Source organism: Nothobranchius furzeri, chromosome 8, assembly GCF_043380555.1.
Source record: "Nothobranchius furzeri strain GRZ-AD chromosome 8, NfurGRZ-RIMD1, whole genome shotgun sequence".
NCBI classification, from domain to species: domain Eukaryota; kingdom Metazoa; phylum Chordata; class Actinopteri; order Cyprinodontiformes; family Nothobranchiidae; genus Nothobranchius; species Nothobranchius furzeri.
In genome coordinates this window covers 70,675,962-70,701,931 of record NC_091748.1, presented here as the reverse complement: position 1 = coordinate 70,701,931, position 25,970 = coordinate 70,675,962, and the positions used below count along the sequence as shown (strand labels likewise).

At 43.7% G+C, this 25,970-nt stretch overlaps 1 protein-coding gene across 1 annotated transcript in view; it reads right to left on the bottom strand.

The window, feature by feature from the left end:
- The window catches only part of syde2 (synapse defective 1, Rho GTPase, homolog 2 (C. elegans)), a 74,759-nt gene extending 49,187 nt beyond the window's left edge, over positions 1 to 25,572 (bottom strand). Inside the window, exons 1-3 of the mRNA XM_015971027.3 lie at positions 23,468 to 25,572; positions 11,821 to 12,119; positions 11,354 to 11,732 (exon numbers count right to left, since the gene is read on the bottom strand). Coding sequence (XP_015826513.3) covers positions 11,354 to 11,732; positions 11,821 to 12,119; positions 23,468 to 25,385 — 2,596 coding nt within the window. The 5' untranslated portion in view covers positions 25,386 to 25,572. The remainder of the gene's footprint in view (positions 1 to 11,353; positions 11,733 to 11,820; positions 12,120 to 23,467) is intronic.
- Positions 25,573 to 25,970: the final 398 nt, after the last annotated feature.

Here is a 25,970-nt window from a genome sequence, read left to right as displayed (position 1 = left end):
GAGCCCAGGTTGCTCTGATAGTCGTCTTCAGCTCCTCTGCATTGTTGGGTCTAGCGTATTGCATCCTCCGCTTCACAATACCCCATAGATTTTCTATGGGGTTAAGGTCAGGCGAGTTTGCTGGCCAATCAAGGACAGGGATACCATGGTCCTTGAACCAGGTGCTGGTGGTTTTGGCACTGTGTGCAGGTGCCAAGTCCTGTTGAAAGGTGAAGTCTGCATCCCCATAAAGTTGGTCAGCAGCAGGAAGCATGAAGTGCTCTAAAACTTCCTGGTAGACGGCTGCATTGACCCTGGACCTCAGGAAACAGAGTGGGCCAACACCGGCAGATGACATGGCACCCCACACCATCACTGACGGTGGAAACTTTACACTGGACCTCATGCAACGTGGATTCTGTGCTTCTCCGCTCTTCCTCCAGACTCTGGGTCCTTGATTTCCAAAGGAAATGCAGAACTTGCTTTCATCAGAAAACATAACTTTGGACCACTCAGCATCAGTCCAGTCCTTTTTGTCCTTGGCCCAGGCGAGACGCTTCTTGCGCTGTTTCATGTTCAAGAGTGGCTTGACACACGGAATGCGACACCTGAATCCCATGTCTTTCATGAGTCTCCTCGTGGTGGTTCTTGAAGCGCTGACTCCAGCTGCAGTCCACTCTTTGTGGATCTCCCCCACATTTTTGAATGGGTTTGTCGTCACAATTCTCTGCAGGGTGCGGTTATCCCTAGAGCTTGTACACTTTTTTCTACCACATTTTTTCCGTCCCTTCGCCTGTCTGTTAATGTGCTTGGACACAGAGCTCTGCGAACAGCCAGCTTCTTTAGCAATCACCTTTTGTGTCTTGCCCTCCTTGTGCAAGGTGTCAATGATTGTCTTTTGGACAGCTGTTAAGTCAGAAGTCTTCCCCATGATTGTGGTGCCTTCAAAACAAGACTGAGGGACCTTTTAAAGGCCTTTGCAGGTGTTTTGAGTAAATCAGCTGATTAGAGTGGCAGCAGGTGTCTTCTATATTCAGCCTTTTCAGAATATTCTAATTTTTTGAGATACCAAATTTGGAGTTTTCATTAGTTGTCACTTATGAATATCAAATTTAAATGTAATGAACATTGGAAATACATTGGTCTGTGTGCATTGCATGAATATAATGTACAAGTTTCACGTTTTGAATGGAATTACTGAAATATTTTCAACCTTTTGATGATATTCTAATTTACTGGCCAGCACCTGTATTTGCATTGCCTTCTCAGGAGGACATCAAGTGCTGCAGATGGCTGTTAATCACTCACTTATTTAAGCCAGGTGTGTGGCAGCAGGGAAATACTAATCAGGGAATGATGCATGCCGCTTCTGAGACGCGCCTGGAAATTGCCGCGTTGCGGCTGGTTTAAAACACTCCATAGACTATAATTGGATTCTATTCGAAGTGGTGCCACTTCGCTGCCTTTCCGCTCCGCTGATGCTTGCAGTGTTAAACCGGGTAAGCTACTGCTGCCCCTAAAGCACTTTGGAGTCCTCTGACTCTGAAAGGCGCTATACCAGTGTGGGTCATTTGTTAAGTTCGTTCTGTGTTGATTTTCTGATTCCACTCTTTTTTCCCGGTTATTTCCTATACACAAAGGTAGTTGTCCAGGAGCACGACACAGAGTCACTCGGACCGATGCAGCTCGGCCCGACCACTGTTTCCACGGGCACGGTTCGGTGTTGTCTCTCTACTTTCTCCCCAATTTTTTGTCCCTGCTCCATTGAGGTACCTGGCAAGGCTGAGTTGGGCTGGCATCATGATTCTGGTAGCTGATTGGCTAGGGGGCGGAGTTACTGTTTGCTCCAGAGTTTTCTGCCTTCTGTTTCACTGCCTGCAGCCATCTCCTGGTTCAGCGTCAGACAAAAAGCCATTCAACTGAGAAGAATGTCCAGCAACACCACTATTTCTGTGCTGAGTTGTGAAACTGTGCAGCATAAAAGTAACCTTACACTGTTTACTGATGCCTTCATGCTATTATCCACTTTCTGTCACGGCGCTGGCATGGGAACAAAGCCACACTCGGATGGGCCAACTCAAACCACGCTGTCCAGAGCTGTTTCAGGCTGGGCAGTGCTCATGGAAGACTAGCTAAAGTAGTAGAATTTTTTTGCTTAAACTGTCAGCAAGTAGGTAAAAACAAACTTTACAACTCTGGGTATAGAAAATAACCAAGGGAAAATGGGGTCAACTAGCTAGCTAGCTAAGTAACATTACAGCTAAAATGAAATCAACCTATGATTATGGGCACAGATGGAGGATATTAGAGACACTTAAAGATAAATTAAAGATGACCTTTGGTGCAAAAACAGTTACCAGACTGAATGATCTATTCATGTGTTTAAAGTATTCATTGCATGAGCTACTGTTGATTTTGGATTTCTTGTATCAAATGAAAATGTATTATTTGGCTAATATCTAAGAACAGACATGACCCAGCCAACATCACCAGCTCTATTTTCAGAGGAGACCTGCTGTGCTTTTCTAGGGTGAGGGCCTGGAGAGAGTGAAAGGATGGAGGAGCAACAGGATGGAGGGGTGTGTGTGTGTGTGTGTGTGTGCTTGTGATTGAGAGCATGAGTGGGGCAGGGAGTAGTCCAGCAGATGGAGGAGGACAAAAGCGCCCCTTGTCCAGCCACTCAGAGGTCTGGACGGACGACTGGAAGGCTGGCGGGCCGGCCAGTAAATGTACAAGTGAACACGGCTGTTCTCTCACATTCCTCGTCAAACCCCTTCAGCCTGGCTGAGAGGTCTTCCCTGTCATGCCCTCCTGCCAGCAACAGACAGAGAGACTCTAAGAGGGAGGAATATGGGTGGAGGGCCCTGGAGGTAAAAGAAATCCACCCAACATCTGGGGAGGGGTAGGGTACACAGACGGCTCTGGCCAGGACTGAACAACGTTTGCAGAACTAAAACTTGGATTTATAAACAACCAAAAGGTCAGAACTGGATTAATCTTGTGCCAAGAAAGTTCCATTTCTGGTATGTTGATGATGCTACACTGAAAGAAACAATTTCATCACCATAAAAAGTAAAAATCAGCCAAGTTTTCCAGATTAAAAACTCATTTATTGGATTTAGTGAATTGAGGCAACACTCACCAACCCCCTGAGGCCGAACCCTCTCAGACAGTATGACTACTGCATTGTTAATGATTGTGGCTGCACGCGCGCGCACACACACACACACACACACACACACACACACACACACACACACACACACACACACACACACACACACACACACACACACACACACACTCACGGAAAGCTAGGTCCTTTGTAGCCTTTGGCCTTGTGGCAGCAGCCAGCAGAGTAATGTGACACCTCACAAGCTGGGGTTCAGGGGTGATGGTTTGACACTCAACCCTCCGGGGCCATGTTCGGGCTCAAAAGGGCAAAAGGTCTGCATTCCACTGGGTGACACCTGAGCCTGGAAACCATCCCCCAACACTTTATCGTGCACAATCAGACCCTATATTACTGTAACAGGGGGAGCGAGCATGTAAATATGCATTTGTATGGATGAACAGACACACGGACCTATGACCACGACAACCCTCCCAACAAAGCCCAGGAATTTATAAACGTTGGTTCTTCATAGCGCGGCCCCCACACAGGTGCAGGATGACGGCGTGCAAGTGAGACACAAACCGATCCACGTAAAAAACTCGTCTCTGTGATCCTGTATCACGCAACAAACTGCCCCTGCAGCTAACGCCAAGTCGTAAATGATAGTTCATCAATCTGAGCTGTAGTCCGACTAAACTGATTTTAGGTGTGTGTGTGTGTGTGTGTGTGTGTGTGTGTGTGTGTGTGTGCGTGTGCATGTGTGTGTGTGTGAGAAAACAAGTCTGAGCAAACTTAAAAAGGCCTAAAAGGGAGACAATCATCTGCTGTGTGTGATTGCTCCTGTAAAATCTCTTGTATTCACGTCTGTGTGCCTAAAAGCGTGTCGTCCAAACAAAAAAAAGAGGGGGTACCAGGGTGTGCCAACAAACAAGGGGAGTGTAAATAAATGCGTGAATGGCATGCTTGTTCTGCAGTTTCTTCACTGGGTGACCAGAACGCAGCCTTGAGTTGCTTCCCCTCCTCTTGGCTCTAAATATGTCGGTGCTGGCAGGCCCTTCAGGGGCTGCAGGAACCCGGACGTTTCATTACAATGGCTACAAAACCGATGCTAATGCATCAAAGCACGCAGTCCTCCTTGTTAGCACAACATGGCTCTCTGCCAACGCGCTACTCTGGTAGCTCTGACTCGCCTGCTGCTGCAGGAATTCCTGCTCTGCTGTAAACTAAACCGACTGAGTGGCTGCTAATTGTGGTCGGCCCGTAAATACTCGTGCTCAACAACTGTGCAAAGCGATAACAAGCAGTTTCAATTTCATTCATAAACTGCAGACACATTAAATTACTTTTTTGTTACCTTACAGGAATATTAGAAATGATCAAATGAGGGTTTTTGCTAATTGGAAGGTCCTAACCAGACTTTATTTCAAAGAAACACTTCAATTACTGGATTATTTCACTTTTTCTGTCATTTTTTAAATTGCAAACTCTTGTAAAGAAGTGTTTCTGTTGGAGGTTTCTTCCTGTTAAAGGGGCGTTTTCCTCTCTACTGTCACCACATGCTTGCATGAGGATTGCTGGAAAGTCTCTGACACAACAAGTCAGCGACTCGATGCAATCTGATGGGTCTTCTTACATGGGAAACATTTAACTAATGGGAATAATCACCTGAATTCAATGCACTGCAGTTGGGATGTTTACTTTGTAAAAGGCTTCGAGACAACTTGTTGTGATTTGGTGCTTTAATTGATTTTTTTAACTCTTCGTTATATATTACAGTCGTTACTTCATCATTTAGAGAAAAATCTTATAAAATGTGAATTTTTAACATATCAAAATTACTAATTAATTGCTCAAAAAAAGTGATGAGTTTGTGTCTTTACAAATTGCTCCTACTAGGAATGTGTGTTGGTGAAATCCTGGCGATTCGACACGTTACAGGGGAGACGATGAGATTTATCACGATATATTGCGATACATTCAGTCAGACGATATTAACGAATTTTTTTAGACTGAATTTATTGTAGAAAATTTCAATAAACAGTCCAAACTGATACTCAACATGTTTAACGTGAGGTATCTGAACCATAATGGAAGGATTTACATTTTAACAGTGGAAACAAAACCCATTGCACACTGCTGTCAACTAGCGGTCTGCACTTCAATTGCACCAAAAGAAAAGAAAATACACAAATGTTTGCACGTGAATTTTGAATATCAATATAATATTGCAGGGGGGAAAAATCACGATATATTGCCATATCGATATTTTCTTACATCCCTAACTCCTGCTGTTATTTATGGAACGCGATTAAATTAAGGTTTTCAAAACAGACAATTTGCCTTAAATTCACAGGTTAAAGACGTTTTGTTGGACGAGTCTTAGTGTGTGTAAATAAATCCTCATCCCGTCCTAACAGAGGCCGGTGCAGCTGTTCTGGTGATAAAATGATGAACAGACCGAAGAAAAAAAGACGTGTGAAAACTACGTGACCTGAACTTGACATCTAATGCTGAGCTGAGGAATCTGTTCTGGTTCTGAAGTGCCGCTCGCACGGTGTTGCCGCTCGGAGTTGTTGACTTCCTCCACACCCAAGCGAGCGGTCATCAGCCAAGATTAGGTTCCAGTTTTGAAACCCGAGGTTTGTAACTTTACCAGCCCGAGGCTCGATCTCATACTCTGCAGCCAGCAGGTCCAAAAACAACTCCAGAAACAGTTCTGATCCCGTTTGGACTGCCGGCCAAGTCCAAGAGCCCAAGTGGGCTCCAAAGGGGAACAAGAGATTCTGAGTCACCACCCTCAAAGTCCATCAATCATTATTGTTGTTACAAACAAAGCATTCAGATGGACAAAAAGTCAGTCAATAGGGCAGCACACAAGGAGTCTGCAGTGTATCCGGTGAGGGGAAAGGAAGCAGCCAAGTAGACAGCCATCTACATCCACTGCTTCATTAATTCAGCAGACACTGGTTCACGCTCCATAAATGAGAGCTTGTCAAATGTTTAGTCCTCCAGATAAAAACCAGCCTTTGAGCTCAAAGTTAGAAACACCCAGAAGCAGAACTCAGAACATGAGAAGACTGTACCTGAAGAAAACCCGGATTAAAAAACTAATAAAGGCTAAAAAAAAAAAAAAAAAAAAAAGAGATTTCCAGTTAAGTTTTTGGTGACTTTTAGCAGCATCACATATTTACTAGCCTAGAAATCCAGACCGACATTTGCTGAAGCAAAAATGGTTTTGCCCTGCATGTCGGTAGCCGAGATCAACTGGAACCCCGGCCAGTCTGGTGGGCTGCCAGTCACGGCGCTCCATCAGTTTGGTGGGCGGGACGTTACCGTGACTGAGCAACACTGTAGCCCTTTTTACAAGACACACCGTGCCGGGAAATCAGCGTAATATTACCGCAGCAATGTGTCTTATTAACGCATCATGCCGGCATGGCGATGTACGAATTTTGCGACAAGTTATGTCCAAGATAAACGGAAGTCCGCGGCAGCACAGAGACCGCCCCCATACCCCCTCTGTACAACCATCGACTAATCCTTAGTAAAAAGGACAGAATTGCACCACATTACCGCCAAGGGTCTGACCACTTGTAAACGACCTAAGGCTCCCTGATGCCGCCACAGCGTTGCGGCAAATTGACAGCTTTAATTTGTAAAAACAGCTTAAGATGGAGATGGCTCATTTAAAACAGCTTTTGCATCAACTTTGGACTATTTAGACTTGGACCTTTATTTGAGGCAAGAGGCGTTAGAGTTACTTACGTTTATTTAGAAAAAGGAGGCCTTTAGCTCTGGATCTTTTTGCCTGCCGGGGGTAAATTACAAATGCTGACGCCTGCAGTGTTAACTCGGCACAGACTTGGCAACCTCGCAGTAAGGGCTGCACGACTTAACTTTTTTTTTAAAGTCGACCGCCAAGTGATGAAAATCGAGCCGACTTCGACTAGTTGTTGATCACGTCATACACCTGAAGCGTTAATTTTATTTAAGCATTAATGTCTGTACTGACTGGGCACAATTGGTGTTAGACAGGGCATTTTATTTACTTTTAGAATGAATTGGCTTATCAGCAGTAAAGTTCAATAAAATATGCATTTTCCATTGAAGTACCCATCTTTCTTGAGTTTATTATCATTTTTCACACAATTGAAGCAATCTCATGCTAAATTTAAGAAAAATGTAATAATTATCCGATTAGTCGACTAATCGTTTCAATAGTCTGTGACTAGTCGACTATTAATATAGTCATTAGTTGCAGCCCTATTTTTAAAATGTTCTGAGGCTGCACACAGACGTCGTGTGATCAGATGAATGCAGGCTGCTGCCCACCATCCCCCACCAGTTTACAGTGGAGAGCGTCGCCCTGCAGTCAATACAAGCCCTGTTAACAGCAGCCGCGCTGCCCACAGATAACTCTGCAGCTGTATATAAACGAGCACGGTGGAGCGACGTGAACCACGCCAACAGCTGCGATGATTCTGCGCGTTGCTTCTCCTGGGGTGGCGTCACCAGAGTCAACAACCAAGTCAACACTGGCCGGCTGTCCCGGAGGAAAAATAAAAATTAACAACGCCGCTTCTCCCTGGTCTCATTTTCACAGCAACGAGTAAAACCACACAGACCTACCACTGACAGCTCGTGGAAAATCGGGTTTTATTACAGGACGTACACCAGACTCGGGTTTCTGTACGGGTTGCAAGACGAGGGAAACCGAATCCCCTCTAAAACTAAAAATGTTGTTAATTTAGAAAACTATTTGTCTTCACTGATGAGAAATCCCCTAAACAAGTCAGCACAATCTACCATTATGGTGTTTATGTGACAGTAGGAAGGTCTTTTAGGACCAATCAGAGTAGAAATAAATAAAGGGGAAGATTAAAGATAAAAAGGCAAAGATTAAAAAAGTTTTAGGACGAGCTCTGATGTAAAAGCCTATAATCCCCATAATGCCTTTTGCAAATAAACTGCCGTGACTTTATACCAGATTCAGTTAATAAGAAAAATATTATACTACAGGTTCTTGTATCTGGAGCTGAATAGAACCTGTAAATAACTTTTTTTTTTTATTATCAGAAAACAATAATTATTAAACCGTTTTAAGAATCTTCATTTGTTTGAGGGTTTTTAGGTTTTGTACTTTTGTTGTGAAGGACTAAAGGAAATTCTGTGAGTTCTAGTTATGAAAAAGCTAAACCCATACTGTCAAGTTCAGAAGCACCAAGGGATTCGCTTCCTCAAGTTAAAAATCTTCCTCCTGATTGAGTTTTCTTCCTCTGAGCGGCCCTCGTATCCCGTCGTATATAAGACACTAATGATTTCTGCAATATGAAAGGTTTCTGCACACCTAGAATTAGCATGAAATGTCATTTAACTAGCTCCCTGTTGCATGATGCTGCAAGGAGGCTCATCCAGGACTGGTTTAATCCTAATCCCAAGCAGAAAATCTCTCACGACAGGCTGTTTAACACCAGTCATGAGAACAAATGAGTTCATGAGCCACCAATCAGAACGCGAGGGTAATTTGTGTTGAGAGTAACACGCCTCTGCTGCATCACATAATTGCTTTAAAGAAGGAAAAGTCTGCAGTTTACTGTCTCAGTTACTGCGGTTTTAAATCTTAGAGGCTGGATCCTTTTGTGAGGGAAAGCCATTACAGAGTTCATTTCAAGCCGTGCTGTAAAACTGTTGCCGTCAACATAATAGCTCAAGTATCAGCCAAACTATTCAGGCTGGCTTTGTGCTCATTCAACTGGAGTAGCTGTTGCGTGCCACAGAAAAGCGTTGTAATTATCGGCTCAGTTCGAGATGCGCCAAATGGTTCGAGCTACCATGTTGCCACATCACAGAGAGTAAAAAGCCAAGCGGGAGGAGAGACGGGGAGCTGCACGCTGGCTGTCGTCGCCATCAGACACAACAGGAAACGAGAAGAGCTTTCCGCGAGTTCCATCTCTCCTTCGAAACTTTTTACAGAAATCACTGGGTATGCATGAAAATATCCATACACTGAAATATTCAGAAGATTTGCGCTATGATCAATATTTAAAGGCAGTGAATACATTTTTATTGAGAATTTACAATCAAACGTTTCCGGTAATTCTTCTGTGTGGTGCAATTCAAACTCTGACTGATAGGTGGCAGCAGTTTTTACCGCCTTCATTCTAACGGAACAACGAGATCTCCCTAACACTGGATGTGTCTCCGAGTTTTCCAATAAAATTATATCTTAAAAATAAGAATTATCGTCCGTCATTTAGTAATGTAGGGTGATCTGACAAATGTATCAACCATTGGCGATAGGCCTAGCCTCTCTTCAATCGTTTTACCTATTTGTTTTTTTACGAACAATATTTTTAAGCCCCTGAATAAGTCTTACAGATGGGACAAGCATTGTTACTAAAATAATTCTATGCACAAACAAGTTATATCTCATTAGAAAGCTAGGGTTCTTTTGATTCTAACACCGCATTGCAATCAGGGTTACAATCATAGCTAAAGACACAGCACTCACTGTTGTCAAAGCTCTCATATACTCACATTTATGTCTAACTCACCATTGGATAGATTTCTAAGGTTAATGCTTAGTTTACCAAACTGGTGATCACTCACTGTTCGAAGCCTCATTTCATTTACATAAAAAATCAATTTAAAAAAAGGTGCTTTTTTCAGAAGGGTCCAATAAAAGTTCTCCAGTAAAAAATATTGTTGTTAAAGGTGTGGGACACTCATTTAATCATTACATTTGCAGTGGTCTCTAGTGGAAATGAATGCCTTAAAAGTCGTACTCGGGGGAAGAATAGCCCAGATGCTCCTGTTTCAGGAACTAGCAGAATGCCACATCAGAGGAGAGCTCAACATGGCAGGATTTGGAGTCTTATTTCCTGGTATTTAGACATCTGGCCTCTGATTTGCTAACAGCAACACAACCTTACCACTGACTATGTTTACTCTGCAACCTGGATGTTTTATCGACACAAATAGCACAAGCCTGAAGGAGTTCTGATGTGTTGTGGAGTTGCTAATGCTAATAGTTAGCTTCTACTAGCCGAGATGTTACTTGGACGGTAAACCAACAACAGCCTTCCCCATCGCAAGTCAAGATGGGTAATTCCATAAGAGTTAAGTGACAGTGTGACATAGATCTGTCAGGATTTTTAAATCCTCGAGTTTCACCGTTTCTTTTCTATCTGAAGTTAATGCAGGAGCTAGGTGTAGGAGACTATTTTCATGTTCAGCCTGCATAACAAACTCAGAGTTCAGTGTTCCAGACCTTTAACAACAAGTCTTGTCTTCACAATTCAGTATAAAATTCACCTGAAAATATTTTAAACTTCCCTAAGATGAGTCTTTTCCTCACCCAAAACACCTGTTAGCGTCCTCACATTAGCTTCAAACCTTTGATCAATATTTCACCTGATCCAACAGGTGAGGGGTTATCCCCTTTTGTTGAGGCAAACTCTTCAACTATTGGCTGACAGATCAGAAGTACCGCCTCCTTACTATCATGTGTAGCTCAAACCAACTGTGCACGTTGTCGACTGACGCATCAAAAGGCAAATGAAACTCAAATCTCAAGCTTGAGGAACCCTCATGACCTGCTTTTGCAAGCCAAGTAAGAACAAATGTGATTGGTGCATCGCTCTGTTCAGTGTGTGTCGGACGCACAAATCATCTAAATGTCTCCTGCGTGAATACATCACCCATAGTTATTTTTGGGACTGAAAAATACTGACTGGGGAAATTTGAAATTCTGCTCAACCTTCATATTCTGCAATGAACTTGATCTCAAACATCTCTCAGGAGCTCTGAATTCCTCCTTTCTGACTGTAACTGATGAGGTTCAGTGATACAATTAGACTGCTTTGATTAAGGAGTCCACAGTGGGAATAAACATGACTGCTTACTGTGATGAAATGTAGATGTTGATCGATTCTCCCCACCCCAGCCCTGACTCCACTCAAGGCTAATTTGTAAGACCGGGATCTGTGAATACAATTATCTGGTCTAGAGATTTAAAATCCCACAAGGAAATTGTTGAGGGTTTTATCTTCACCATCTTTGCCCAAAAAAAAAAGTAATAAAACTAAAATCTGTTGATTAGGAACACCATCAGCACTGACTGGAATCAGCATGAACAACCACAAAAATTTGCTCAGTGACGGACGGAGAGAAAAGTAGTTGGTGCTCAAGCAACTGAATCAAACAGGTGATGAGAAAACAAGTGAAGAGCGGGAAGGAATAAACCTGCCTTTTTCTTACCTGTGGGTTTGCTCTGTGAAGGCTCCCCCTCCTCTTGAGGTTTGCATGCAAGCATCTGTCTGTGCAGATGTGGCGGCTCTGCAGAGTGTGCAACATTCCCCAGGCTCACGTCTCCTGATCCACCGCTGAGGCTTTCTGGGAACACCTCCGGCCCGCTGGAGCCCTCCATCTGAGCCGTGTCCGCCCCCCTGCTGGGCCTCCGCTGAGTCTCGGGTTGAGGCGTGACAATCAGCCGGACAGTCGGGTGGTGAGATGTCCCCGGCTCGTCGTCCTCGGGGATTGGGTTGTACCAAATGTCTCCCTCATCATCCGCATCGTTCTCTTCCGCTGGGTCGACTCTCCGAGGGTGAGGAGAGACCTTTGTCTGACCAGTGGTTACCTGAAAATGATAATTAGGCAGTCTAAGCCAATGTGCTGGTTCTTGGGTCTCATTTCACATAAATACTCAAAACTACCAAACAATTAACCTGAGGAAGCTGCAGGCGAACAGGACGAGGCGGTGCTCCTCCTGTGGGTCTCAGGTGGTCTGGAGAGGGACTGGGAGGAGGCGGCGGCAGCTGGTGGGAGCACTGGCTACCTTCCTCCTCAGCTCCCTGCAGCTCATCCCTGGTGCACAGACTCTTTGACTGGGAACTCTGCTGCAGCCAGTTGCGCTTCTTGGACACTGTGATGGTGGTGAGCTGTGGTCTCCATGGCGAAGGCTCGGTGGTCGACCTGCTGACCTCTTGGCCATTAGCACACGGGGTTTGGAAACTCGTAATGAAAGCTGAGGGGATTGGTGGAAACACAGGCGTTGAGTTACAGCAGCAGGGTAGGAGATTATAAAACAAGTCAGATTTGTAGGATAAGAAAAACTGTCAATCGTCATCGTTAATATCACAGTTTTAATAATTACTGACATGACCTGAACATCAAAAATAGACATTTCAAGTCTGGACAAGGTGAAGAAAACATCTGTATCAGGAAACCATGAAGATGGAAATCCTAGAGTCACCTGGTTTCTTACATTCATGTCTCTAAATCATATATTTTCTCCGTCAAAGTCACCAGAAACCTATTTTTTTAGTATTCTGGTGTTTCAACGTTCCGGATTGACGGTCGTTATTTAGTGCAAATCATCCCCCCCCCCCAGCAACGCTTCTTTATTTGCTTCATCATCCTCATCCCATTTCTTCGCCAATAACATGTGCACCCTATAGGATTCTAGAGAATTCTAGAGGTCTTTTGCACATTTCTTCAATCACAACAGCTTACAAAAAGGGAGATGTCCGTGGACTCGACAGAAAGACATTTTCCAGACTTGAACATTTTCTAATTCAAAGTTTTTAATAGTAGAGATCGCGTCAGCAGCCAATAGAGCAATGAAAGAGAAAAGAGTTATTGGGATGCTTTAGGCGAGTGATTATTTTTGATTAAACAATGAGCTGCAGGTGAATAATAAAAAAACACCAACCATGTTGATGTGTGTGACAGAGAGCTCGGTGCTGTGGGAGGGCAGGGTCGTGCGCTAACTTGTAGAGCGAGCTCGTATAAAAGAGTGTTTTGATCCTTGAGCTCTCAGACGAACTCCTCCACATGCTTTCATACCAACTTCTTCTCTTCTAAGGGAAATGACTTTATATATGCCAGGCTGGGCAACAAATTATACATCTGGGGATGTTTTCACCTTTTAAAAATCAGCGTATGGCACAGTCGGTTTATGTGGTTGTGTCATTAAAGTGTGAAGACTTTCTTCTCTCAAAAAATTGGATAAAAATTTTTTAAGCACCTGAGTTCCCCCATCCTGGAACATAAAAATCTACAAAGCAGCTGTGGTCTTATAAACATCTTAGGCTTAGTTGTCCTGTCACAACAACAACAGGCAGGATTTGAACTAGGGATCCACCAAAAATTTGGCCACCAAAAATTTTCGGCTGAAAGTGACTCAAAAGTGCATTTTCCTCATGCGGTAACTTGCTCTTTGCTTGATAAAAGTCATACATTCATACTGATATTAAAGTTTTCCCCCTTTAGTAATGCTGTTTTATTACAAATGCTGGAATATTCATATCAATTATGTGACGTACTTTTTACTTTCAGTGTAAAATTAAACACTTTTTTTTATCACATGATGTTATAAATCCAGTGGGGCGATTTCTGGCAATTGTTTTGCTTCATGAGGAAGACAGGTACGTGGATAAACGTGAAGTGTTTATTCGACTTATTGATAATTCTAATGGATGGATATTTCACCACGGAGGACGTGCGATACCGTCCACTGTGGTAGAAATGCGAGATAAGTATTTAAAATATTATTTTTATTTATTTAGTATGAGCGTCACCATTCAGAGCGATCGTCTCATCACAGTGTGAGAGCAGCAGCTGAACCTGGTGACACCAACAGCAACAAACACTAGTAGGGATCTGGACTTTTTTAAAAATCAGCTTAGGTGTAAAGTGAAACGCTGTTTATAACAACGTTATAAATCCAGAAGGGTGAATTTTGGCAAAGTTGGCAACTTGTTTACATTGGTGAGCAGCCGCAGAGAGAGCTTAAGCTAACGGTTGTAAGCTAGTTAGCATACCGCTCTCTGTGGTCTTGAACCAGTTGAAGGAATGCTGAAGATCGCAAAAAATCATTTCAGCCTCTACTTTTCCCGTTGTTTAGTACTTATGTCGCTCACTGTTTACATGCTTTTGCCAACCAATATGGTAGACCCACGTGATTAGGTGACATTAGTGCAAATGGTGAATAATTCAGTGTTTCCCATACATTGGCCATGGTTACGGAGCAAAACACTAGCCTGAGTGAAACCAAGCTGGATCAAACGGCTCCAGTGGTGCATCCAGGGTTCAAATCAAACAGCAATGCCTAAATATTTCTGCAGAATGTGTGCCAATTTAGTGTAAAATGTTCATAATAGAACACCAACAAAGCCAAAGAAATCCTCACTGACCCAAGAAGGAAAAAGGTGGAGCGCTAGTCACTCACAATAAATAGGGAGCAGGTGGAGAGGGTGTCACAGTTCAAGTTCCTGGACACAAACTTATCAGAGGACCTCACAGGGACACACAGCTCCAAATTAGTGATGGGAATTCCGGCTCTTTTTAGAGAGCCGGCTCTTTCGGCTCCCAAGTGGCTCCTCAGATTTTCTGTTGCGTAGAGTACATTTATAACCAAAATAATGCTAAACTATATGTAAATTAATTTACTAATGTAAAAAAAGGCAATATATCAAATATTTATCATTTCTATGGATTTAATAACTGAACACTTTAAGAAATCTCCACTTTCTGACTGCTGGCGCTCATTTTCTCACTGTCTTCGTCGCACTCTCCTCCCTCTCACTCGCCTTTTTCCTCCTCCTCATTCCCTCTCGTCTCCCTCCTCCCACATGTGCTCTGCTGTGTGTCTGTCTGAGTCTGATCCTCCCTCTTCCCCGCCCCCTACTGCTCTGTGTGTGGACAGTCTGGACACACAGTTACACACATGTTGACCAATCGCCTGTGGCTTTCACCGGGGCAGGGGGGAGGGGGGAGGGGAAGGGACGGCTCCCAATGACGAGCCGGCTCCCGTCGTTCACTTCAAAGAGCCGGCTCTTAGAGCCGGTTCGTTCGCGACCGACACATCACTACTCCAAATGTCTGATAAAGAAGGCACAACAATGGCTATACTTCCTGAGGGCTCTCAGGAAGATCAACCTGCCACAAAAACTGCTGGTGTGGTTTTATCACTGCTCCATAGAGAGCGTCCTGACCAACAGCATCCTGGTGTGGTACAGCAGCAGCTCTGCAGCTGTCAGGAAGGCCCTGTAGAGAGTAATCAAAACTGCAGAGAAAATAAGTACACACCTGCCTGCCCTGGATGGCATCTTCACCAATTGCTGCCTTGGAAAATCCATAAACATCTAAAGGACTCAACCCACCCTGCTGGCCATCTCTTCTAACGTCTTTCATCTGGTAAACGATACAGGGCGATAAACCCACACCGCCAGGCTGTTAACTGGCTGTATGCATGTGAGTGAGTGAGTGAGTGAGTGAGTGAGTGAGTGAGTGAGTGAGTGAGTGAGTGAGTGAGTGAGTGAGAGAGAGAGAGACTTTTATTTTAGTCTTGTAATTTTATTTTACTCATATTTTACTACCTCTTACGTGAGCGGTCTTTAGTGAGCGCAAAGTCAATTTTATTGTACACCTGTGCAATGGCAATAAAGTATCTTGAATCTGAAGTTAGGGCTGAAATCTGCTTTGGATCCATTCAGAAAATAATCCAATTTTAATTTGTGAATAGGGTCCAAATGGACTTGCAGTTAGCTCATCAGTCCATTTCTCCAGAGGACAACTAAGAAGCTATTTACAAGTAAGATTAGACGTAGTAACTTTTACACAGAAAAGTACTTTAAGAAGTCCACAAAAAGATCATTTTTTTCATGTATTTTCACTTACTTTCATGTACAGAATTCGATTTGTTGGCCTGAGCAGCAGAATTGTTGCATTAGACTGAACCAGAGGCATTTGAGGTCTTCACTTTGGTGTTTTTATGATTTTTCCAGTGAAGAAGCCTAAAGTATGCTTCTGGTGGTTTACCGAGTCCCCTGAGTTACTGCGTGGGTCCAAGCTGCCAAGCTGTGCTCATCTGCTCTGGTTTGTTTTTATCTCCTCTGGTCTGGCTCTTCCTTCTAACCCTTAAAATGTTGTCAAAAAGAACACTATTTACTTAAATATGAAAGTTTATGAGGGATAATCTTAAAGAAAGTACACAGAGCTGTCCACAAGAGCACAGGATGTTCACAACTTCAAGGTTTTTAGATTTCCGTTGATAATCTGCAACAAAAAAAATCTGCTCGGAGGGAGGGAAGCGGAGAAAACTAAGCTTAAAAATAAACTTCAGGATAGAAGCTGACATTTTACTGAAGCAGCATGGGGAAAGGAGTTGGAAAAGGGAATGTAAAAGAACCGGGAATTTCCAAAAGTAAAATTCTGGGAAATCTTTTATCCAACAGCTATTAAGACCAAAACCTCTCTGGAGCGACGGCCCACGCTGCCAAGCCTCAGAAACGCAGAGATGGACGACATTGTGGAGCTGTTATCAACGTGCCGTCTTCTCCGAGGGGTCTTTCATAACAGAAAAAAGTAAAGCATGTTCAGACACGACCAGCATTCCAGATCACAGCTCCAGATTTACTGCCTCAATGCCGACTCTTCCACCGTCACAGTCCTCCATACAAACGAGGCTACCGGTTAGACCCAATAACTCAGATTTTAGCCTTACGCTTTAATCTCTGTCTACCCGTTTGAAGGCTTTCATGCTCTTATTTACTGTTATAAAAGCCGGTCTGTGCTTTCTGCGTCTGATTCTGGCCGACAGATTTCACACGGTGGAATATTCAGTCTGATGGAAAACAGATAATGGAATTTCTTGGGCAAAACTCCTTAAAAATGTTGCCTAAATCACAAAATAAAGCCTGTCCTAAATGTGCAATTGGATTGGATGCAATATTTCCCCAAAGGCAACATCTTATCTTCTTACTGAAGCACTTAAGAGGAAATTTTTTTAAAATAAAGTTAAAACCTGTTAAACCAAAGTTGGAATGGAAGCCAATGACTTTAAAAAAAGGTGAATCTGATCGTTTTTTTTGCAAAAATTGAAATTAACATGTTTCTAAATAAATAATAACTGAATGCATTTCCAGAATAAATGCTCTTTTTTATCGAATCAAAGCCAGTGTAGATAAATGTTTAACGCCAACTCCATCTTTCATCTAAAACGTACGTTTGCTGGTGTTAAGAGTATAAAAAGCTCCCACCTCTGACCCTAAAGGTAACAGATGGCCAAGCAGAGGACTGCATCTCGTTGTCAGGAAAATTAGGAAGAAAGAAAAGATGAGACGCACAGATGGGGAGGAGTGTTTTGGTTTGTAAAGTTATGAAAAAAAGGGAAACTAAAGCTGGCTGATAGTAAACCTAATGATATTCATGTCTAAACTCTGTGAGTGGCTGAATCTTTTTCTCCCCGAAGACAAAGCGAGCATCCACTTTCCCATCAGCGCTTCGTTTCTTTACTGAATTCTCTTTTCTTCTCAGAGGCTCCTAGTTTGATAAGAGCAAAACACACAGCAGCTCGTTTTCTCCTCCTTACACACTTAACGTTGTTGTGTACACGGAGTCGCAGAGGGAACCTATCGCTGTGTGCCATACATTCCTGTTGACACATTCAAATGCTAATGAGGATTCTCTGTGTAGATTTTTCTTTTCACATTGGGACAGAGCTGAGATCGCTCGGGGTTACATCACATGTCAACACTTGCATCCCACTGAGGCATACTGACAACACAGCCTATAAAGCTAACACTTCCTCCTTAAAATTTTGGCTTCAGACCTATTTTATTTATTTATTTTTTTAATGTTGCAGTTCTTTCTGTAACTGTTCCTGTCCTTTTTTATTAAGTAGGTTAAACTAAAATGGAAAGGACTCCAACAACAGCACGATCCAAGCAGGGGTGAGCAATAAAAAATTCAATTAAAGCACTAAAGTAAGCTGTTTTGCCATAAAAGAGCCACTTGATACCATGTTGGTGTTTTTTTTTTTTTTTTGCAGATGCCATCATATGACTCATGCATCTCATAAAACCATCCTAGTACGAACCCCGATGCCTCAAGTTTCTCCTCCATCACCCGATCTGCCTTTAGAGCGGCTCTCCTCCATAAATCTGTCCAGGTACAGACATACAAGACAGAACAAATCATTGTACCTCCACCCACAGATGTGTGTTTATGTGAAAAATAAAAACAAAAAGAACAAAAAAAAAAGGTAGCTAAGTAACGAGCTGTAACCAAACGCCACAACCTTCCGACGGGGTTTGCCCGCAGTCCAGAGAGATTAAATTTCAGCTGCTCTCATAACTAGAGCTGGACTCCGCTGAACAATTAAATATTAATGGAATCGAGAAGTTTCACAATGCTGCACAAAGATAACAGGCCAAATACCCAGCTTTGTGCTGACAGTGCTCTTAAAGGAATATCTGGACTGTTTAGGAATTTACGTTTTCTTGCTAGTGGCTATTAGCTTAGCCTAGCTACAGAAGAAAGTATAAAAAGCTCCAATATGTTAAGTCGTACAAGAGCATATTTGTGTAAGTGAAGATGTATATGTGCATGAATACTCATGCATTGGTTAATTTATGGAACAGTGACCCCTACTTCACACCGGAGGCATCAGCTGCGCGGGAACGGTTTACTTTCAAGCTTTGCTGCGTGCCAGTACACACTGGGAGAATCTCAGCCGCTAAGCGGCTTCTTTGCCGTGCTCCTCGCTCGACTTGTGAATCACAAAGATATTGTTCCTCTGCACTGCCAGGATTAAAGCCACGTAAGGCACATCATTGCACTTCTCCAACGATGATGGGGGTAAATAAGTTGTTGGGTCACGTTTTGTAATAGGGCTGAGCGATATGGCCTAAAATCAATATCACCATATATTAGGGCTGTCGCGATTGAGGAATTCCCCCTGCGGTGAGTCAGGGCAGCTCAATATTGCGATATGCGATATTATTGCACCTCGTTTTTATTTATGTACTTAGCAAATTTGTTTGTTAATTACTAAACTCATGGCAATATTTCCTTTGAAACATTGTGCTTACACATTTAAAAAATGTTAGAAAAAATACATGGCCATTTTTAACACTTTATTGAATGCAGATCAAAGGGCAGTAACGGCATTCTCTGACTGAACTTAAAAACAACATTCAGGAGGTTTAACTTTGAAATGCAAATTTGGCTGCAACATCTAACAGAAATAAAAAAAAAGTGCCCTACTATCTCCTCGATCAGCGCGGACTTTACCTCTCAGCATGCGCTGTTGCGAGATTTAATCAAGTGCGGTAATTGCGGTGGCACGTCATGCAGCGCGGTGGGTTTCTTAATATCGCGATATATTGTTCTTGCGATTATTGTGACAGCCCTACCATATATTGAGGATTTCACCTCGATAACGATAAATGGACGATAACTACAGGTATGCACAGAGACAAAAGTAGTACACTAGATGGGGCTGTCCAGTGTATTACACTGAGTCACACTTTTACGTGACTCAAGGTGGTACAGCTTCTTTAAGAGACGTGAATGTTGCCGACCTACACACATATTCTCATTTTTTTATTATCAAATTTATTGGCATAGGAAAAATTATCTCGATGAGAGTCACAAATTTCGATAACGCTAAATGTTCGCTATATTGCCCAGCCCTATTTTGTAATCTACCTAGATCTGAAATTGCATCGCAGTAGTCTTTTATTTTGAAACTTAAAGGAGGTTTTACACTGAAACAGTGTGCGATTTCCTGTCTAGCTCCATGTTAACTGTGAAAATTAACGTGTCCCAGAAGCAGCTCGCGACACTTGAAAAAACCTGTTGCGTTGCTGCTGGTTTGAATCATCCCCACAGACTATTATGGATTCTGTTTGAAGCAATGGCATTCCGCGCCGCTGATACTTCCGTAAGTAAGTGTAAGAGAACAAAGCTTTTCGTTTTATAAGCAAGTACATCTTTAATTGCATTTAAAATAAAACTTGAGGTAAATTTACTCTATCAGTATTCTCAGATGACATAAAAATAAATACAATTTTAATAAAAATGTTAACAAATAGTTTAAGTATTTTCTGTGTATCGCAATATATTATATCGTCTCCCCTATATCGTGATTTATATCGTTAATTCTTTCCAATACACAATCCTGAGTGGCAGTCCCATGCTGCCATTAACTTGTTTTGCGTTGTCATGGTTGCTAGGTGACAGGACATCCACCGCGGTAGGGCTGTGCGATATTATGAAAACCTGAGATATGATAAGTGATTAATATCTCGATGACGATATATATGACTTGCCATAAATAATCAAATACTTAACTGAAGAGAAAAAAAAAACAAAGACATTTGAAAAATGACTAAAAAACATAAAAAAATAGGGGAAAACAAAAATTGTGATCAACAGATGTGGGGAAAGGGAAAAAGAAATTGAACAAGAAAAGACAACCAGTGGATCCCGGGAAAAGCAGAATCAGAGGAAAGGGCATAGCACATCTAACTCAGGTGTTTGCTAGCCATCCGTCTCGGGGGCGGGCATATAACCAATAAGAACCCACCTGATTGGCCAATTGGGTGAAGAGCTCTATTTGATTTCTCAAAAACTTCATGCTTCCATTTGATTGACAAAATGCATTATAGCAAACATTTGAGCCAATCGTTAATTGTGTTTTTTCTGTTATTTGCAATATGCATAATGCGTATGCCAATGTCGCCATGACGATACATTTGCAATGTATTGTGCAGCCCTATACCATCCGAAGACCATCCAATTTTACAGCAGTTCACTTCTGGCCTTTCCAATCAACGAACACCCCAGTGTATGGTAGGTAGACCAATCTACGTCAAGCAGATAGGTCAAGTGTCATGGTCTGCGTCCCCCTCATGTGTTCTCCAGCCCCCCCTTGTATGTCTCCTTGTGTTCCCCTCCAGGTGTCTCTCTAGGATCCCCCTCTTGTGTGCCTAAGCTTCCTGTGCCCCTGCTTGTCTCCAACTCCCACCAGGTTTCCCAGGTTCACCTATTCTTTCGTTTTCTTTGTATTTATATTATCCAGCTAATTTTTCACTATAGTTTCATAGGTTCAGGTTTTCTTCTAGGTTCCTTCCTTGGTCCTTCCCCACTGGTTTATTAGTTCTCCTTTCCTCCTTAGATCATTAGTTATTTGTCTTGTTCTTCTAGTCTTTAGGTTTGGTTATTATTCATAGGTCATGTTTCATTTTCCCCTCGTCAGCTTAGTTTCCTCTCCCTGATTAGTAAATTGTTTTCCCCCCGCCACGCACCTGCAGCTCATCTCCCAATCATCCTGCCCCTGAGTATAACACCCTGTCTGTGTCTCAATGTGTTGTTGGTCCATTGTCCTTGTCAGCGTTGTTTGTCCACCCCACCCCCTTAGGTCTCTAGGTTTCTGGCTTCGTGCCCTCTTATGTTCTAGGGTTTTTTTTTTTGGCTAAATCATTCTTAATAAAGAATGTTTTCTTTTACATCCTCTCCTGCTTCGTGTCATTCTGGGTATCTGCACATTGGGTCCAACTCCTCCGACCCACATAGTGACATCGAGTCCTTCAATCGAAGCTGAATATGGACCTGGCTGCATGTTTTGCTTGGTAAAGTGCAACGCAGTTACACATCCATGTGGGAACTTGTACAAATCTGTCCCATACTTAACGCCACATACCAAAGTATTTGATAACAAATAAGTACTATTACTCCCATGATATCTATGCGTAAAGGGACGCGTATATGTATTTCCATAGGCATTTACGTATCCTGGCAAACGTGGCTCCCGTCCTCCACAGCTATATGGTAGTGTTATTCCGTCGAAGTGTGTTAATTCCAAAATGAAACAAATGCTTCAATACAGTGGAAATGTGCAAAATATCATGTAACAACAAACTTCATCATAAATACAAGCAAACAAATTCCACTGGTGACACAATTTTATGTGCACCAATTACAAAACAAGACAGAAATATATGCATTAGATTGGGTCTAAAACCAACACTGGCAACGTTCCGGGAGGAACTGTTGGTTTATTTTTAAACCTGAATATATTTTAATATTTGGATAAGTGATGAGTGACGCATTAACTGAAACAGGAGGCCTGACCCATTCTCCAAAACTTTTGACAGCTTTGGCCTTTTTTCTCCCCCCAAATGAGTTACCCAGTTGCAAGATCAGCCCAAGGCTGACCTCAATAAATACTTAATCGCCCTCCGTTTAGTTCAGCCATGGTGAGGAATTGAGTGGCACAATGCAAACAAGTTAAACAACAGGAATGGCATCTAAAAAATCCAGTCCAAAGGCTCCTTAAAATGCAAGTTACCATGGGGCTGTCATGAGCAAATGACTGCGGGGGACAGGGAGGTGGTAGCACCACACACACACACACACACACACACACACACACACACACACACACACACACACACACACACACACACACACACACACACACACACACACACACACACACACACTCTCTTTCTCTCTCTCAAACAAGCGCAGCACTGCTGATTTGGATTCCTCTGGCCACAGCTGTGGAAAAGTTCAGCAGGGACAAGGAGAGAGGAGAAAGCTTAGCAAATTGGGAAAATATGAGAATTGGAAGGTGCATGGAAACTACCAAGTAGCGACCTTGTTTAAACTTTGAAAATGATCAGAGATGGAGGTGTGGAGCTGGAGCAGCGGCAGAGCGTCAAAAGGAGAGACCCTTTGCCTAACTATCACTCCATTTGTAGCGTCCTGACAGCCAGCAGGCCGTGCACCTAGCACATCCTGTTTACTGCTGACCACACGGCCAGGCGTGCTAGTACTCACATGTAAAGTTCGGATAGCAAAGACCTTTCTACATCCTCGAGTGCACCAGTTAAAATGAAGCTGTTGACAGTTTGTGAATCTTCTCATTAAACGATCATTTGAAAAAGCTCATTTATTTTTAATGTTACTCCGTCAAGAATTAACTTTTAGCCTCAACACAAACGACCGATTCTTACATTAGACCTCCGCATTAAGACTTCAGAACGGGTCAAAAAAGACCCTTTGACTGAGACGGTTTACGCTGTTTATGCACTGGGGTTATAGTCAGAACAGACCATAAAGTTTGGCATTTGGAACGGATAAGAACTCATCACCTATCTTGTGGTTACATGACACAGATATTTTCACGTCTTTACATATTAACACAAACATCAGACAATCGTGAAGTAGTTTTGCATGTTTTGAGCGAAGCCCACCACCAGCACTCTAACAGGAGAGTGAGTTAGTTGTTACTGAACTACTCTGTGAGTTATCGAATCTACGACTTGATTTGTGATCATTTAGTGTTAAAATGCACCTAAATTAGTGTGAAAGACAGAACCCGCCACCGGTTACAGAATCTTTCTAAAGAAAGCAAGAGGTCTGAGGTGTCTCGTCCCTTTGCTTTGCATCCAGAAGAGGGGGAGTGCAGACCACCAGACGGCTTTTACTATGAGTGGAAGAGGATGACAATAATCAGACGGGAGGAAGAAGGGTGAGAGGATCCCCTGGAGACGAGGCCACGTCGTGTAGCCTTCCTACCTGGCTGCTGTTGTCTTGGTGACTTTGTCTTGACAGATTTACCACCTGGACCACAAGCCTGAGTTCCTGGTTTGCAGCCTCTGAGATTAGCCTGGTCCTGGTTCTGGACGCCACCACGAGGCAAAGATGACCCCTCAATACGCTGCTTCATCTCAGATGACAGCAGGCGGCCCTTGTGCATCCATTCTTGCATCTTATTGACTGTAACTCCGTGGCCTTTGTTGGCCACCAGTGTTTGGACATGCTCTTGCCTGTGATCCTGACCTTGATGGGATGCCGCCTCAACGTTGCCGTCTGAGGAACCTGTGAGGCTGTTGATGGAGCCACTGCTCTCACTAAGCTGCCCGCCATGGTTCTCCTCACCTCCTGCATCTTGCAGCTGCTCCTCACTGCTGATGGTGCCACAACGTACCCGAGGTTCAGATGCCTGATCTGATTTTGTGACTTCAGACGTTTTTGTTACTGAAGCTTCTTTGTCAGCGCTTCCTATTCCAGCCGCCTGACTAGATGCTGAAGGTTTGCTTTGATACCTGATCGCTCCATCACTAGCAGAGCGTAGTAACTTGGCTCTTTTGGTCTCTGAGAGGTCAGCCATGCTCCTACTGGTCAGTTTCAATTTTGACTTCAGATTTTCAACGAGGCAGAGCAGGAGTGATTCTGTGTCGGATACCTGCTGAGAGCTCTGGTTGCCTCCTGAGGACCAGGAGTCGCTCTCAGTGTTTCTGATGGACAACCTGGAGCACAGGCTGTCCCTGGAGTGGCTACTACAAGAGGAGGTGGCTTGCTGCTCAGCCAAACCACCACTATTCTGCTGGACATCCAGGCTGATGTCATTCATAGCATTGATTAGAAGATAATACGCCTCTTGTAGCTGGTTGCAAAGCCGGTCTGTTTCCTGGGCGCTGTTACCATCAGCCACTTGCCCTTTATCCTGACCGGGGTCTTCAACCTCTGCTTCATCTGTTTTTGGCCTAACCTTTTCATAAAAAGGAAGAATTTCATTATCATAATAATCATCATCTTCACTATCTAAAGGGTATCTATGTGGACGCTGGGAGGTGCACTGATTTAGGTCACAAATCTGCAACTCAGTAGGGAAGAAAGCCGGCGTCTGGGAGCTGACTGATGACTCTACAGTGTCCCGTACACACTCAGGTCCATAGCTTTCAATACTTTTAATTAAAACGTTTTCCCCTGTTAATACCAGAGTGTTTGGACACACCAGAGCTGCACAACTTTCTGGATTTGTCTCTAAAGTTGGACCTCTGTCCAAGCTCCAGTGGGCCTTGTCTTCCCCTACAGCCACTACGGTTCCTGCCATGTGTCGTGAGGATCCTCTGCCCCCGAGCTCAGGACCGTCAACTGCCCGACCCAGTGCCGGTGTGACCACGCCTGAGAGTACCTGTGCTCGGTACAACACGTGACTAGCGTGGTCCCCAAACCCAATTGAATCCCCAACGCTGCGCTGCCTCTGCACCAAAACAAAATGGGTTTTCTGGGCATGCGGGTTCCCCGTGGTGGTTCTGAGTTCCCGCTGGCCCCCGTTCTCCTCCCTAAACACACTGTCCGTTAACGGCATAACTCTTTGAAGCGGGGCCCCCGGGAGCCCATCAGGCACACGGCCCCCGCTGCTCGGCTCCTGTGGACGTGCGCCTGTCGCCCCGGTCTGCACCAGGGCCGCTGCTTCCACACAATTCTCGTACGTGCTGGTTCTCTCTGTGGTGAAATCCATCCCTGTGAGTAAATCTACCGGGTGAGCCTCGTCCGGGTCTCGCTGCGTCTGCAAAACTTTTTCTTTACCTCCTCGGCTCCCGTTCGCCGCTGCAGCAGATCCGAATCCGCCGCCGTTCGTCGCTCCTTTTTTGGACTTCTTCCCCCGGAGTTTCGCTAGTAAAGTCCTCCGCAGAGGATCAGCCATTCCTTTCCTTTGCCCCCAGCTAGGTCCGGGCGGTGTCGATCAGCAAGCTGGATCTAGGAGGGAAGGACCGAGAGGTTTGTCCTCGGTCAAAGCTCGCCGAGCGGACGCGCTCCTCTCCATGCTCCGCTGTCAGCTCCGCTCTGCCGTCCCACTGAAACGTACACATAACTCTCTCTCTCTCTCTCTCTCTCTCTCTCTCTCTCTCTCTCTCTCTCTCTCTCTCTCTCTCTCTCTCTCTCTCTCTCTCTCTCTCTCTCTCTCTCTCTCTCTCTCTCTCTCTCTCTCTCTCTCTCTCTCTCTCTCTCTCTCTCTCTCTCTCTCTCTCTCTCTCTCTCTCTCTCTCTCTCTCTCTCTCTCTCTCTCTCTCTCTCTCTCTCACACACACACACACACACACACACACACACACACACACACACTTCCTCTCCTCTAGTGCCTCACCTCTCCATGCATTTGTAACTAAAATCTTTGGAACTTGTTGGTTTAAGTTCGCAGATTATTATTTAAATAAAGATAAAAAGTCGATCTGCTAAATGACATTACTTGTGTTTGTACCCTGTAATTTGATATTTTAGGTGTGGCACT